Here is a 17,450-nt window from a genome sequence, read left to right on the forward strand (position 1 = left end):
TGAAAGTAATATGTAGTCATTTATTTATATATATATATATATATATATATATATATATATATAGGAAATAAGAATATGTTGATTCTAGGAGGATTTAATTTTTAAATTCGTATTAAAAAAATACTGTTCCACACTTTTATATCACTACTGACACTATATATATGAGTCTGTTTGCTGAACCTGATTTTAGCTGCATTTTTAATTGTTGAGCAGAAAGTGAGACGGCATACCAATCCCATCATTTTAAAGTACAGTAAATGTGCTCCAAAATCTGAAAATACAGTGTGTATTTTCCAGAACTTCAGTATTTTCTGCAATTAAATAAACATTTGGGGGTTTTAATCAATATTTTAACGTTTCTTTGTATGTGAAAACCTATGTTTTCCAGGCATGTACTGGCTAGAATTGTCTTTCTTTTTTTTTGTTCAGTAATGCTCAAAATGACCTTAAAGGAACACTCCACCGTTTTTTGAAATAGGGCTTATTCACTTTCTTTCCTACATTTAGATAGGTGGGCAAATGCATTTTTGTCTCAGTGCATGCATTGTTTTAGTTTGACAGGGTCGGCGCTAGCTTAGCTTAGCACAATGAATGGAATCCTTTGTTGCCAGCTAGCATGTCCTGAGTAAAAGTTATATACATTTTTTTTAAAACCCACCTAATTACTTCTTGTGGTCTGCGTATTCACAACAAGTACAAATAGTGAGGCAGATTAACACTAGGCGATTTCCTAGGCAGATATTGACTTATATATTAAGGACTATATTAGGGGGAAGCACAGGCGAAGCATTGCTACTTGGGCGTGATATCTCTGCGCCCAAGTAGCAGTGCTTCACCTGTGCTTCCCCCTAATATAGTCCCAAGTCAATATCTGCATAGGAAATCGTCTAGTGTTAATCTGCATCGCTATTTGTACTTGTTGTGAATACGCAGGCCACAAGAAGTAATTAGGTGTTTTTTTTTTTTTTTTTATATCACTTTTACTCAGGACATGCTAGCTGGCAACAAAGGATTCCATTCATTATGCTAAGCTAAGCTAGCGTCGACCCTGTCAAACTAAAACAATGCATGCACTGAGACAAAAATGCATTTGCCCACCTATCTAAATGTAGGAAAGAAGGTGAATAAGCCCTATTTCAAAAAACGGTGGAGTGTTCCTTTAAACTTGTCACTGTACCGAACAGTTACTGTCACAACAATCTTGTCACTACCGAAATTTTACTGTGAGTTTCAGTAGTGACATTATTATTATTTCAGTAGTGATTACAGTTAAATAAATAAATGTAATTAAAGGATATGGTCAGCCAAAGCAAGAATTTTTTCGATTAAAGCTGCAGTCCTTAACTTTTTTTGAACAAATATAATATAATGAGCGAGTAAATCATGAGTCGTTTTTTTCCAAACGGTGTTTTTGTCTTATCCTGAATCACTACGGTACACCTATAAGTGTTTATATTGGGATAGAGTTGTCAAAAACTACCGAAACTTTACAAATGTAACACTTTGAGTGCTGTTGAGCAGAATCGTAAACACCTCTGATTGGCCATTGTGTTCATGCACTCATTGGATATGTCTGTGATTTGGTACGTTTGGTTACCGAAGTCGGTACTTTTTTGACAACTCTATATTGGGACTCTTTTAGACCGGTAGCCCAGTACCTGCGGGACTCTTCATCATAAACACAGAAAGCTCAGGCTACAATGTTTTTCCGCAAGACACATGCAGTTCTGTTTATTAACGACTAGAGCGCCAAACGTTAAGGACTGTAACTTTAAAGAAGTCAGTTTTATAGTAAAACGTATTTCAAATGTTCTCCATGTTTCCATTCAGTTCTGAATATAAAAACACTGTTTGTTGTGACATTGTCTAAGTGAACTATGTTACTTGTGTTCATATATTTTTCTGTTAATATCAAGACACATGTTTGTGTCATTCTTAGTCTTATTCCTGGTGAAGGGAAACAACACTTCAACAGGAAAGACACAAGAAAAACAGTCACAATTTGACTGTAATGGGGCAAAGAGCAGGTGCACTCAAGCTTTTGACTAGGACTAATAATGGTGATTTCTATTTAAAGTCGGCATGCAACAGAAGTTGCGATAGCCTTTTTTCCTGTTGTGACGTATATATCCGAGTGTAGCGGCTTCTGGAACAAGAACAAATGTAGGGCAGGGCTTGATTTTGTCCGTGGGGAATTGATCGGATGATTTGGATGGTTGTGGTTTACTATTGGTGGATCTCATGTGAGTGACAGGTTATTGTCCCGCCCTCGTCATCAGAGAAGAGAAGAGATGGGAGGGGAAGTTATTCTGATTCAAGATTACAAGACATGAATAAAATTTTTTTTTTAAAAGTTGTGCATGGATAAATCATTTATAATAATGAATAACTGCAATATTCCATAAACATACAGAATTGTCCATTTTGATTTCATGGTGACTTGTACAATTTAAAAGTAGTGTTTGTTCTTCCAAACATGGATAATAGGATCAATTGAAACTGAACACTACACACTAAAGAAAGCTTTAAAATGTTAAAAAGCATAATAAGACCCCTTTAAGTTTGTTCTACTGTGTACATTTTCCGATAGTTGATGAGGCGATTGGTGTATCAATAATTCATTATTTCACCCTTTCCTTTTTACCTTCTCTCCATCACAGCATTGGATTTGTTGTGTGTTTGTATGTGCATCATCCACCCACACACTTTGTTTACTCCATGATCCATTCAAAAAGCATTTTTATGCATCTTCCTTTGAATTCAAACTTTGCCCAAACAAACCCTGGGCCTCGTGTGACACCCTTCAACACCTCATCTGTCCTGGTTTTACATGGCATCTGTTAGACACTCCCGCATGGATTTTGCAGGCACACGCTTGAATTCAATATCCTATCTCACATGTCTGCTTAATGTTATTCCAGGAGCCAGTAACCTCCTTCAGTTGGCAGTGTTATATCAATGAATTGCTGCTGCGTAAAGAGGGACAGAAAGTGGGTGAAGTCGAGTAGGTTCTGCGTGTGGCTCTACTGTAGTGGATAAACCTGATAAACCGAAGCGCTTTATTCAATCTAAATAGTGGGCCCCCCTGAGCCCCCGTGTTCATACAACACACTACCCCTCCATCAATCACTGATAATGGGCCCCGGCCATCTCTCTCTGATGTTTGCGTTATTGCATTGGATTCTAACGAGCCATCGCTGCTAATCAGCCCACTGGATGAAGGAGGCGGATGGATTTGTTTCTGTGTGATCATTTCAATGAAACATAGTCCTGCATGCCTACATGACTCTGGGGCCCGAAGCTGCAATTACACATATAATCACAATTGAATTTCAGTGGAGGCTCCATTATCCATCCTGCCAGCCAAACTGGAATTAAGTGTAGATGAAGTGAAAGTCTTTAGCTTTCTACTGCGGATAGTGCTGTGCTATCATCTTCAGCTCCTAATACATCAAGAAATGCACAAATCTGGTGGATCTTATGACCCGCTCACACCAAGAACGATTACAATAAGGATAACTATGTTAGCATCTACACCAACGGATGATCGTGTTCTGTTTCTTTTAAGCCTGCACTGCAGTTATGTTGTCTGCAGCTTTAAGCAGCTTATTTTCATGTGAGATAAAATGGCATATCACTGTTAAAAGTCACATATATGACAAAATTATTAAGTTGTGCAGTCCAATATATAAATAATAATAAAAATTAAAATAAAATATTTACAGAAAAAAAGGTGATTTCACCCTTTGCAGGGAGTTTGATTGACTGACCAATCATAATCCACCATGCGCCATTTTGTCCGATAAAGCAGTCAGGAGAATTAGTAGATTAAAGTCGGTGGATTTGAACTTGAAAAATGGTGTGTCCTGACGTCTTTCTGCGGTTGAAACAGCATTCCTTCTGATGTTCATTCATGTTTATTTGATGCTATAAATGAACTAGAAGGAAGAGATGATCGGTTCGCGAGCAGCTTTAACAGAGGCTCTACAGCAATCCATCACAACACATCAAAGAGCCACAAAACAGTAGCCTGGGTTTCCCCATGCTGCCTTGAGCGCAGCGCGATTTTATTCACGCTGCTAGGCAGCCTGGATACCATGGACCAGATTTTCCCCTCAAAAAGGGAACCAATCACAGAACGGGGAGGGAGCAGCAAGACGGTGACGACGTCTATGCGACACACCGAAGCAGTTTGTTTATATCTATGGATCCAACATGGCATTAGACGTGAAGTTACCTTTCGATGCAGCCTTAGATAGTGTTCTAAGTAGTTTAGAACGCAAGTTTATTTCGTCTTCTTCCTCGTCGAATTTCTGTCGCTCTACACACGTCATCTGGTATAATTGAAACGATTGGCTATGAGCTACGTACAGGCGCATTTGATAGACATTCGTAGCGCCCAATAAACGGCTCTGGGCATTCGTAAACCACGCCTCAAATACGAGAAAATGAACATGTGGTTCCCAGACCACGTCTCAATGCGACGAGGTCTGACGTTAGCCAGGCTAACAAAACAGTATTTATTGTTCAAATTTCTTTTAAAAAATACCAAATTTTAAAGTTGAGACTTTTTCATATCAAAAGTAACCTGTTCTGTCCTGTCTGTCGGCGCGTTGTCAGTGTCCTCTTTGCTCCGCGATGTATTTTTCACTGCGTGTGAACATGATGTGTGGCGTGAGAGCGAACTTCAAGCACGGCTTGTCGGACAAAGCAACAGTAACTAAAGGGGGCGGGTCTTCGCGAACGGTCAATTGAGTAAAATACACCCGATTCGTGGAGCACTAGAGTGTGGAAGAAAAAATATTCTAATATTAACAGTCATACTGAGCTCATTTGTTAAAATGGTTGTGTTGTCAAACAGTGGTCAAACAATCATATTTTCCAGCTGATTTGGTCTAAACATGGCAAACTGTGCAATTTGCTTCTCATAATGACTATGATTACCCTCCCCTCTCCTTTTACTTCAAAGTTGAAACTCATAGAAGGTAATGCTATGAGGGACTCAATTTTGCATGACTCCTCTCATCAGCGAGTGAAACAGCAATAAAGGCAAATTGCTCCTGGGAGACATGAACGCTTTAGAATAAATTACGTGCGGGAACAGAGGTGTAATTAATTTACAGGCTGTATTGATAGTCCCCCTTCACTGCTCACTATATGTCTTCATCTCAGCTAACGTCTTCATTATTTGGAGGGCAGGAGAGAAGCGAGTCAACAGACTAAATGAATTGCCATAAGACTATGTACACAAACTGTTTCCACAGCGTAAGGATTTCTCTCAGGCTTTTAATTAGCATGCTGAAAAATTATTTAATAAGTGTGTGCTTAAGACTAAAAGATGTGCAGGCTGGGAGAAGTGTACATTTGCAGAGAGAGACATTATAGTATAAAGGGCTTCTTAATTATATATTAAATGGGCTGTTTATAACTTATAACTAATGTTGCAATGTTCTCTTTTTTTGTTTCAGCTAAAACTGATGAAGTACTGAAAGCAAAGGAAAATATTAAAGAAGAAAAGACGATAAAGGAGGAAGGTGAGCCGAACTTTAAAAATGTTAACCTCAAACTAATGTAAAGGTGCGGTCATATTTACTATTGTTTACGGGTGAAATCCACTCATTTCAATAGGAATCTATGCAATTATGAATTTCACATGAGGGTGAAAGATTCCCCCACACAGATATCGCAATGGGTTCGAGTTGGCTGAAAGGTCCATTGTCTTTTATCAGTTGTAGAGTGATGTACAGTATGAATCACTTTAAAGCCGCTTTCTGTTTTGGTCAACACAGTGAATACATGCGACCAACGTGAACCTGTTTCAAAATCTGCATGGGGAAATCTTCCGCCTTCAAGCAAGATTCCCAACACATGGATTCCTATAGCAATGACTGAGCTACAGTAATTTGACGGACAACGGTAATTGTGACCGTAGCTTAATTAGTGATAAACTGTTTGATTGACTGTTTTACCAGGCCACATATTTCCCATAGCTAGTGTCCTTGTCTCTTGCGTCACGCCATGCTCTCTTTCTTCCCACATAATAAAATAACGGCAACTGAAATAATTTTCAAACATTTAAATCTAATGTTAATTATTGGATTGTGTTTGATATTTTTTCCCCACTTAGCATTTGCATCATACTCTTCTTGTGTGAATAATTTTGGAAACAATTCTCTCTGTAACTTTAACATCACTTTTAGTGTGAAAATACCTTATGCTTATGATATCATATTATCATATATTATCATATTCCCATGACAGTCTGCTAACATTTGACATATGCTGCTCATGAAGCAATGAAGTAAAATAATGAGGACAGTTTTGCGTGATATCAACATCATTCACTTGTTGATCTTAGCAATATCAAAAATACTGAAAGGTGTATTGTTATGGTTTCCCTCATGGTCTCTCACTCTGTTCATTAGAAATAGAAAATAATGGTTTAAAAAAAGCATATCAGTATAACATTTCATCATTTCAGCTCATCTCCCGACTCTCTCACTTCCAGTTAATTCTGCATTGATCCCTCTTTCCATTACTGGATCCAGATTCCAGCGCTGGTAAATTGCACATGCGTGGCTCCAGGCTACAGTGTGTGGCTCGCAGTCACACACTGATTTTCTTAAGCAGAGTTCATGCTGTAATCTCACCCTTTGGAATCAATTGACTTCTCCCCCCTCCCAAAACACTTTCATTTCTCTCTTAAACTCTTCCTGTTTTATGAAGTAACGCATTCCTCCTGCCTAGCGCTGGAAGGCTCTTAACACCACCTCCAACCCCGCGTTTGTAATGTACAAAAATAGTCACAATTACGGTCTTTTGAACGTGTCTCTTGCTGCCGACACTCAATCTCTGTCCGCATGATCTGGAAGTGACATCGTGAGAGCAGGGCAGGTTTTGGTCTGGCTTTAATCTCCATTCTTCAGGATGAACAGGGTCTGCTTATGAAGAGGAAAACATTATATCAAAACACACTCATGCTCATGCTAATCATTTTAGAGGGGATTTCACACAACATACTTCCTACTGAAGCACATCTACTTTTTAAAATCAGATCATAAAAGTAGAGATGCACCGATACTAAATGTACCCGCCGATACCGATATCCGATTATTCTGAATGATATTGGCCAATACCGATAGTTGGATTTTTCTTAAAGGGATACTCCACTTTAAAATGAAAATTCTGTCATCATATACTCACCCTCATGTTGTTTCAAACCTGTATGAATTTCTTTCTTCTGCTGAACAGAAAGGAAGATATTTAGAAGAATATCAGTAACCAAACAGTTTCTGGTCCCATTGACTTCCATAGTATATATTTTTTCCTACTATGGAAGTCAGTGGGACCAGAAACTGTCTGGTTACTGACATTCTTCTAAATATCTTCCTTATTTAGAAGAATACCTTCCTTCCTTAGTATCCCTTTAAGGAAAAAAAATCTCTCCGAAATAATGCTGCAAACTATACAGGGAACCCTCTCATTTGGTATAATATTAAAACATTAGAGGTTAAAATGAACAGAGCTGTTATATTCAACTGCTCTTTATTTCCAGATACAGTATGTTTGAAATGTTTTGTAACTCAGTTGCGCATAAGGTAGTTTTCATAAACACTTCTTCATGGCAAATTTATTCAAACATACATATATAATTAGCAGTAAATAATCTCTTCACTAATGTTTTTATAGCTAACTAATGAACTGTGAACTTTCTTGAGATAAACGTTAAGTGATATTGTTCACAAGCTGTTTTATTGTCGTCTTTCCACGGTTGAAACACTGATTGAGTGATTACATGAGACGGATTTCGGTAAGTTGTACTGTATCTTTCAACATACCTTCTGATATTCATGCATGTTTTTCTAGATGTGATTTGTATAAAAGTGGAAGAAAAGCGTCCGAGCTGCCACCTGAACTACAGCGATCGGTCACATCACATTTTAGTGATAAAATGTTGTGGTAAAATGTACAGAATTTGAAAGCTGAGACTTTGTTTCCTATCAGAAGTAACCGAAGCTCTTCGTGATTATTGGATGGGAGGTGCTACAAGTAATGTTTGAAAAAAACCATAGATCTGGCAACCCTGGCTTGAACTACGGGTGATTCATAGGGTCGCTATGAATAACATCGCTATTTTTTAACTGTTAAAGCATTACTGTCGCATTAACTTGCCCTAAACACACAGTATGAGTTGCAGTCTGACACGTTTTTCCGCCACACCTTTTTGATTGACAGGATATAATCGGCCCTGATCATTGGCTGTTTTTAAACAAGCGAAAAGAATAGCTTTAATCGGCCGATGGCGATTATTGGCCGATACATCGGTGCATCTCTACGGAAACTCTTAAAAATATAGATTCATTATTGGCATCGCTGATTTTCATTACACAAAAGGTTCTTCATAGTGGAAAAAGGTTCTTTAGATGATTCAAATGTTCTTCACACTAAGAATTTTTTTTATTTGTTAAGGGTTAGGGTTTAAATGTTAACAGAACAGTTCTTTGGGGAACCCAAAATAGTTCTTCTATGGCATGGTGTAATTTACTTAAGCTTTCTTATATTTCTTTTTTTAATATTATTATTCTTTTTTTTTTTTATTCAAATCAGTGTCGAATCGCTTGCAGTCCATCACTGCTGGGCACTTCAGTCTATAACTGTTTTCTCTGACACAGACCTGCATTCTGTCCGTATCCATGCAGATCATATATTTTAATGAGCCGTATAACAGCGTTTAACCCGTATCATTAGAGCAGCTTGCTCTTTCACCATGGCAAAGGGAAAGACTTTCCTTAATTATGCTGTGTCGTGCGGGTCATCTTTGCTGGTGTGTACCTCTGTGTGTGTGTGTGTGACTGTATTGGAGAATGATACTACCATTAAACATTTAGATGAAATTTAACACCCACACACACACACACACACACACAAAGAGACTGCCCCCTGTATCCATTCATTTCTAATCTCACTATAACAAGCTCTGTTGTCATTCACAAGAGGTGTCTGTCGTAGTGCTGAACAAGCGTGTGTGTGTGTGTGTGTGTGTGTGTGTGTGTGTGTGTGTGTGTGTGTGTGTGTGTGTGTGTGTGTGTGTGTGTGTGTGAGAGAGAAAATCAGATGGTCAATAGGACAGAGGATGATCAATGACCAACAGAGGTGCATTTTATCATTCATATATGCATATATAATATGCTGAATTTCTTAATCCTCCGGTATAAACTTAATTAAAGGCTTGATTGGGCATATCTGGTTAATGGTGTATAAATATGAAAAATATTGCTTAATTATCCATTTTTTAAGTCGAAGTATAATAGAATTGTTTGTTACTTAGTGTTGATGTATTATTATTGCATTAATACTGAAATATTGTGTACACACACACACTCATATTTACATAAAGAGACATATATTAATGTATGGAATTTAAAAAGCTTATTGCTGTAATACTTTCTGTAAGGCTTTTAAATATTTCTGAATTACTCCCTCAGAGAAGAAAATATCATCAGAACAATATGTCATAGCATTTCAAATGTTGCTCTTGAGTTAAAATCCAAATCATAACTTACAGCACAGTTACGGTCCCGTGCAAACCCATTAAATGGCTTGTTGTCCACGATATAGGGGGGGAATGGAGAGTGAGGTGATCTCTTTATAAATCAAATGATTTGACCTGTGAGCTTAACAATAGTAACTCCTGCAAGACTGTTGTTAAATATTTAGCGCTCTGCTGTCATGAATACGAATGCTGTGTAAATGAGGGTCTACAAGGAGTTGACCCGGGGACTAGAGCCTGCTGAGTGGGGGCTCGCACTGGCCTAAATGATTTAATTGTCCTGACTGCAACTGCTCTTTAATGGGTTAGCTTTGAAATACGCCACCTGCTAAATGAGACACGTCTCTGTATCATACAGCTTTTCCACATGACTTCTGAGAAGGATTTGTCTTTGAGGAAAAAACTAGGCTGCTTGTATGCTTGACACCACATGGTATTTAAATGATGATGCGGTTTACTTACGCCATCTTGAACAGTCACTTTATTCTGTGCTCCATACGTTATACTGTAATATACTCCAGTGCCTTTCAAAAGTTCGGAAATGCCCTAGGTTTCAAATTCGGGTTTTGGACAATGTCGGCATAAATCCTTATAATTTCTTGATCAGTTCAGTAAAGCAACTTGACATTATCATGAATTATTTTCTTTTTGATTACGCAATATTGACAATATATACATATTCGCAGCCCTTCTCAGCTGTGATGACTGATCACTGGATTAAACTTGACCCACTTTTCTTTTCTTTTTTTTACTACAGTACGCAACACCAATTAAAACACAGTTTAGATTGTTTATTAAAAGGTCTAGTATTTATTTTATTTTTTAAAATGTTTAAACAGCCTAAGCTGGTTTTAGCTGGTTAAGTTTCTCCGCCTGATCAGGATGGTGTTTAGATGGTTTATCCCAGCAAAACCAGCTGGAAAGTGTCTGGAAATTGTTGATACTGGTATATATACTGATACTTGTATAGTTGCAGCTTGCATCGTGTAAGAATTTACAAGATCAGGATTGTGGTCTTATACTAATTTGGCCTGTTTCGTAAATCTGGCCCATTGTGTCTAAAACACTAAAGGCGTTTTCAAACACTCCATGTCCAAACATTGCTTACAGTGTATGATGATATTACATGTTAAATTAAGAAAATTCAATTTATTTACTTATTTCCCTTTAGGGAACATTTACTAGTCATAGTTTGTAAACCAGTCATTAGTTATTGAATGTTTATTGTGTCTAAAATCTACATGCTAACATACAGTAAACACAGCTTGCTTTTTGAAGCAATACCGTGTTTCTAGACCCAGCTAAAGGTTAAAACACTGCAGATTTTTTTACATCATCTCACTTAGTGAAATTCATCATTGTAAGCATTATGTAGCTGTAATATTTGAAGTAAAAAATGTTTGCATATCTTTCTCTCATTCAAAGCAACTATTTTCCATACTCCAGTGATTAGTTATGCTTGGCTTATAAGCAGTGAATCAGTATTGTGGACTCAAGGGAAATAAAATTGGCAGAAAATCAGAGTGAGAAGATTTAATTATCACGCAGAAACCTTTACCGTCGACTGAACCCAGAAAAGCCTAATCCGCCTGGACATCAGCCTCCTTCTCACAATTTGTTTCCCATGCTATGCCAAGCAATTACGGTTTTATTGATTTGTTTTATCACTGCAAATTTAAAGTTTTATTAAATTTTTTTAAGCCATGGTCGTTGAGTTCAACGAAAAAAAAAAAGAAGAAAAAAAAAAAAGGTGCTTTGTGAAATCCTACCCTTCATTCACTTGTATTGACTCTAATATTTAGACATATTATTGACCAGTGTCTACAGCTGGAACATTTCTCCAAACACGTGTGCCTTTTCCTGTGCATGATTCAATTAATAGATGATTGACATCCATTCCTCCCCTCTGTAATTGGTGTTGTGCTAGCCAAGAACTGCATCGGACATTTAAAGTTTTTTTTAGTTTTTTTTATTTATTTTTTATATTCTATAATGTGCACATTTTTAGTTTTTGACACTTCTCTAAACCCCACGTTATTAACAACACTACTGACCAATCCTACTGTACATTAGCAACCTCGTTCTCAAATTAACATACATAGCATCATTGAGAACACCTACATTGCTGTTAAAGTTAATGTTAATAAAGTATGTTAGTAAATGAAGTAATATTGCCATATCCCTGTGTCCGTCTTATAGCACAACAGCATTTCAACGTCAGTCCCAATCCCAATCACTTCCTGTCTCCCTATACTGTCCCCTCAAATAAAGACTGCAAATAAAACTAAATAAATAAATAAAAATGAATAAATAGCATATTAATTCACACAGGAACAATTCTGTTTAATGTTATTTTACATTATTGCTTCAATAACATCCAACCCATGTAAGAATAATAATCCTTCATTTTCTCTGATCGGTTTTTGACTGTGCGCTGTTGATCTGAGTAAGAGTGGTAGCCAAGGGAAGTGGAGCTAAACAAAGGATTAATCTGCTTATTTCTAGAGTTGCATTACACGATACGGTCACACAGTTTGACATGTGAAACCCTCTGTGCTCACAGAGATTTCGTAGCTCTATTAACAGCTGTCTGTGTGTGCTTGTGTTCTACATGCTCTTTCGGGAGGCTGTTTGTTAGGGTGTCAGGACAGGGTGGCCCGACCAAACCCCCACACTCATACAGAGTGTGGCAGCCGTGTTCATGAAGAAACTCTTAGATTGTCATATGCTGATACGTGAGAAGGTGTGTTTGAGTGTGTAATGTGAGAAAGTGTGTATGTGTTTATGTTGTGGGAACGAGAGGAAATCCTCAGGGTCGAGTGTTGAGAGTTGCATGTGTGTGGTTGGGTCATTTGCACCTCATCAAGTCGGGACTGGTGGTCTCAGACACACACCAGGAGCAGAGCCTGATGGGTCAGTCTGTGGTCGGTCAGGCCACCAGTTGTCAGAGGGCCATGAATCAACGTGACCAGTCCTCTAAGAAATCTGTGATATGCTCTTAGTGTTGTGCAGCATGTGTGGTGTTGCTGTGTGGCAGTAGCAGTAGACCAAGTACCCCCCCAACATCCTTTAGCTAGCCTTACAGTATTTAATCATGCTATCTGTGATCCACTCACCAGACTGGGGATGAGCTGACAGAGAACTGACCAAGTGAAGTGCCTGAAAACTGAAGCCAAAGCCTTTCGGCCTTGGATCCCCAAGCGATCCCATTGGCTCATATTACTTTTAATAGGTACTCTCTTTTGCGCCTGATTACAATTTCTACAAAAACATGTTATGATAAAAGCTGTTTTAACTACGGTATAATTACCATTAATGTCTGTATTAGTTAGCTTATGTACTAGCATAGCATACCGGTACAGATTAGCCTGATAGCTTAGTTTATACATGCAGTTGCACTTAACCTATATGTGTTTACAATCATCTTTAATGTAATTACGTGTTCAATTAAGTGTCAAAAGAACAATGTAATGTTCAATTATTCACTTGATACACTGAAAAAAAAACAATAAGTAAAATGTACTTAATTTTTCTTTGGCAAGTTTTTTGCACGCATATTTTTAAAGTAAATTTCACATATGGAATTAAGTAGAACTTACTTAACTAAGTTAAGTGAAAGTAACAAAGAAAATAAGTAATATTAACTTAGCTAGTAAAAGGTTGAGTAAAATTTATTTAGTTAAAGTTTCCTTTGCAATACATTTCACTCAAACAATATATTGAATTAAGTCACGCTTTAATAAGATAAGCTTTATTTAGAAATTCCTAAGTAATTAATAAAATAAATATTGCATAAGACAGCATATCTACATATCAGATGTTAAACATCATGTGAACGCAGAGACCTCAATACTTGGTAGACAATACACAATGACGGTAACATTTAATGGATCTTTTTTGTGTTTGAATGTGTCATTTTGAGTAGAAAATGAACTCCAAATGTCACAAAATGGCAAGTTACTAATCATACAACAAAAGCAATGATAAAACAGTGTAAATACAGCTCATTAATTATTCAAGGCCCAGTGCATGATGGGAACACCAGTATCAGAAAAGTTGAGTAATTTTACTTAATTTTACAACGTTGATATTTAGGCTTTCATTTCTACACCCTTGAATTGAGTACTAATATAGAATTTACTTATTTTTTTTATTTTTTTTTATTATTGCCTGAACTAACTTTTTCATGTAAATTATTTTTATTTATTTTTTTTTCTGTAGTATTTACTTCACCACAAAATCATTTTTATCAGTGTAGGCTATTACTATTAATAATTTAATTAAATTTTTTATTTTATTATTATTTATTATTATTAATATTATTATTGTTTTTATGTAGTTATTATTATCGTTAACTGATAGTTGATGGAGATCTGATTTCACGGAAGGACCTGATTTGTCATGACAACGGCAACGACCATTACTGGGATATTTTGGCTTCATTTTTCTACATGGGTAAGAAGTGGAGACACGTCGTCCACCTTATTATTTTTTATTACATTTTTTACAGTCTACAGAGAAAGAAACATCACCAAACACACTATATAAAAGGCACAGCTAAATGTAACATTTGTTATGATAATACATTTATGTGATTTCTTTTTTTAAGTTGGCTAAGTTAAGTGAACTACTTTCTCCAATTATAATATTTATGTTCTTGTTAATGAATGATAAATAAAACCATATAACTTGCTGTATAAGTCTTTCACTTATGCTGAAAAATCAATTTAATAGAGGCATCAGTATCAGACGCTTGCCTTCATTCATACTAATGAGTAAAAAGATGGCATTAAACAAATATTTAAAATACTATCTGTATGAGGTTTTCACATTAATTTGGAGATTTTGATTACAAGTTTTAATGATAGCCGATAAATTACAGAAACCTGTGTGATTGATTAGTTTTTTTTTAATCGATCGAATGCCTTATTAACAGAGGAATCGACATTTGCTGTATGTTTTGTTCTATTCAACTCTCCGTGAAATCCGACTTTTGTAATTTTCTCTTAATAAAGCAGAGTGCAAGGTTGTAAAATCCTCGTGGGTTATTTGCCCAAGACAGAGGTCACCGGGGCACTGTTGTTAATTAGCCAAATGAGTCCGCTCGCATTGTGGCCGTGACCTTCTGTGCAGTCGATTACATGAGTTACACTACAGCTCTGTGAAGTAATGCTGATCATAAATATCTGTGATCTGATTTGTTTGTCTCGCTGATAAGAGTAAATGAGAGTTACAGCCTTGACGTAAAGCTTCGGTCTCGTGAATGGAGAGGCTCTTAGTCTGCAAATCTTGCTGTTTTATGTCTGATTACATCATTTGTGTTTTAAAGGCTAGCTCCAATTACGTAATTAGCCAGTTGGGTGTTTCCTTCATTATAGAGATGTTTGTGACAGAGCTGCTGACCAGCAAAACCTCCCAGTGCTGCAGTTTATGTGCCTCCCAGGTTCCTTCATTCTCTTTCATCTTGTTGTTCATGTTAAAGTGACATTTGTTTGGCGCTCTCTCTCTCTCACACACACACACACACACACACACACACACACACACACACACACACAAAGTAAACAGCCTTTGCTTTCTCATTATGGATCTTATGTGTTATGGGTCAGTTTTGACATTATTAGATGTTGTTTTCCATTGTGCATTTGTATTTGCATTGACATGATCTGTTATACCAAAGTATGATTATGAATCATGGATACAATTGCAGTAACTAATGTTTAAAGGGATAGTTCCCCCAAAAATGTAAATTCTGTCAGTAATTACTCACCCTCATGTTGTTTCAACCCCGTAAGACGTTTCGTTCATCTTCAGAACACAAATTATGATATTTTTGATGAAATCTGAGAGCTGGATCACTCCTCCATAGGCTTCTCTGTAATCGATATCGGTCATCCCAGAAAAGTTAGTAAAGACATTAAGTTTTCATTGTTAAGGACATTCAGTTTTAATGTTGTTTATAAGTCTATGTGGTGTTTTTAATACGCTTTAAGACAAGCCATGTGTAAATTCATAAGTTGAAACCATTGCTGAGTATTTTCTCCTTAAAACTGCAGTGAACCAAAGACAGTCTCAAAAACACGCTTTGAAATCGCTGGTGTTTCTGACGTCACAAACTACCTTGTAACTAATCAGATCAACGTGTGATCGTCAACAAGTGGATCTCTGATCTGAGTGAGTGAGTGGAGGCGGGGCTCATCTGCATATTCATAGGACCGCGTATACTAAATGAGGCACGGGTGTCGAGTTACATTCAATATATTTTAAGACATGAAATATATATATTTATGTAATTTTGGTTTTTGACTACAGGGGGACTTTAACACTTTCTAGAACACCTTAACCTTAAACACTGTTGAATGCGAGTGAAACCCAGCTCACTCACAGATCATCATTTCAAGTCAGGGTTTGGTTTGTATGTGATTGAGTTGTTTCACCAGTTTCAGCCATTCAAGCAGATTTGTGGATCACTTGCAGGTCTGCATTATCACAGTCAATGCAATGAAGCAAACGTGATATGCAGGAATTATCAAATCAACAGAATAATGAGCCAATCATATGAACGTTCATCTGTATTATGCCATTCATGCCACATTTAGAGTTTGTGAAAATGCTTTAAACACTATTTGAACACATATTGATCATATATATTTATTTTGCACTGTCGATATTTTACTGCTTCCTCATGCATCCATGTAACATGAGGTGTTGTACAGAACTGATCCACAGGTATAATAGTGCAGTTTTACAAGGAATTGCTAAATCATTTAATGATTTAACTTTAAATTAGGCATTAAACATCAAATATATCTCAAATTTAAGTTATAATTCGTGCTGGAAGCATCAGCCATCAGTGATATTGATAAAACCTCCACAAACCAATAATGCTGTAATGACTTCTCCCATGTATTTAATACAAAACTATATGCTGAAACTGCTGCTGTTTCAACAGGGAAAATAGGAAAAGAAAGAAACGTCGTGTAGGATCATTATCAAAGTTTCTGAAGAATTTGGTTGCTAGCTTTTCCGTGTTTGCATCACTGCAGTCTGATGTGTTTAGTTTGAAGCATCATTATGGGACTATGGGTTCTTCCTTTGTGAGCCGATCATACATACATCTATTAGAGAGACTATTCCCAAGGAAATCCTCTGTCCTACAGCTAAACCCATTGGATTGCAGAGCATACTTCTCTCTGTCTCACACTGCTTTAGACCCTTGGGGACATTAGCGGCATCTGGCATGAGCCAACATCAGCGAGAGAGAATTCACTTAGATGACCCACATCAAGTGAGACGCATATCATATCGCTCGAGAACCTTTTTATTTGGCCCGTTTGTGGAGTGCGATCTGCTCCGAACATGGATTGAGTGCATGTTACTAGGAGGAGACATTGGCCATGATTGCAAACTCTCTTTGTTCATTGAGATCTCATTTGTCAAGGCCGAGAGCCGAGAGGGTATTAGTTAGTTAGCAAATATTGACATGCCACTTTGTTCGGGGAACTATCAATTGAAATCAGCAAATCAATGCTCCTAATAGCTGCTCATTACACACTTGATGCATTTTCAGTGTTCGCATCAGCTTTGCCAGTCAATGCAGTCAAAAACTATTACTTGACCAGCAGCCAGACACGTTTCTCACCCAAAGCCTTCAATAGCTTTGCATATGGAAATCTCTCTATGTTTTAGGTGGTTGTTTTGTAGCTTTGAACGAGGCGTAACGTTGACTCTTAAATGAGTATATCTCACTGACATGATTATTTAACTGGAATTAATGGAAGATTTTGCTGTCACACACTGTGATTTAGTTAGCGCAATGACCTTTCATCTAGGTTTCTTTTGTGCATACGATGCAAATCACAAAGGCTTGAACGAAACCACATTTTCTCTTCCTATCGTC

The 17,450-nt window shown here is 37.1% G+C and overlaps 1 protein-coding gene across 1 annotated transcript in view; it reads left to right on the top strand.

Annotated features, from left to right (window-relative positions):
- Positions 1-17,450, top strand: part of rsrc1 (arginine/serine-rich coiled-coil 1) — a 143,203-nt gene that overhangs the window by 116,163 nt on the left and 9,590 nt on the right. The window contains exon 7 of the mRNA XM_082180712.1: positions 5,469-5,534. Within this exon, the coding sequence (XP_082036838.1) occupies positions 5,469-5,534 (66 nt within the window). The remainder of the gene's footprint in view (positions 1-5,468; positions 5,535-17,450) is intronic.

The sequence above is a fragment of the Leuciscus leuciscus genome (assembly GCF_965113295.1).
Source record: "Leuciscus leuciscus genome assembly, chromosome: 9".
In the NCBI taxonomy this organism is placed as follows: Eukaryota; Metazoa; Chordata; class Actinopteri; order Cypriniformes; family Leuciscidae; genus Leuciscus; species Leuciscus leuciscus.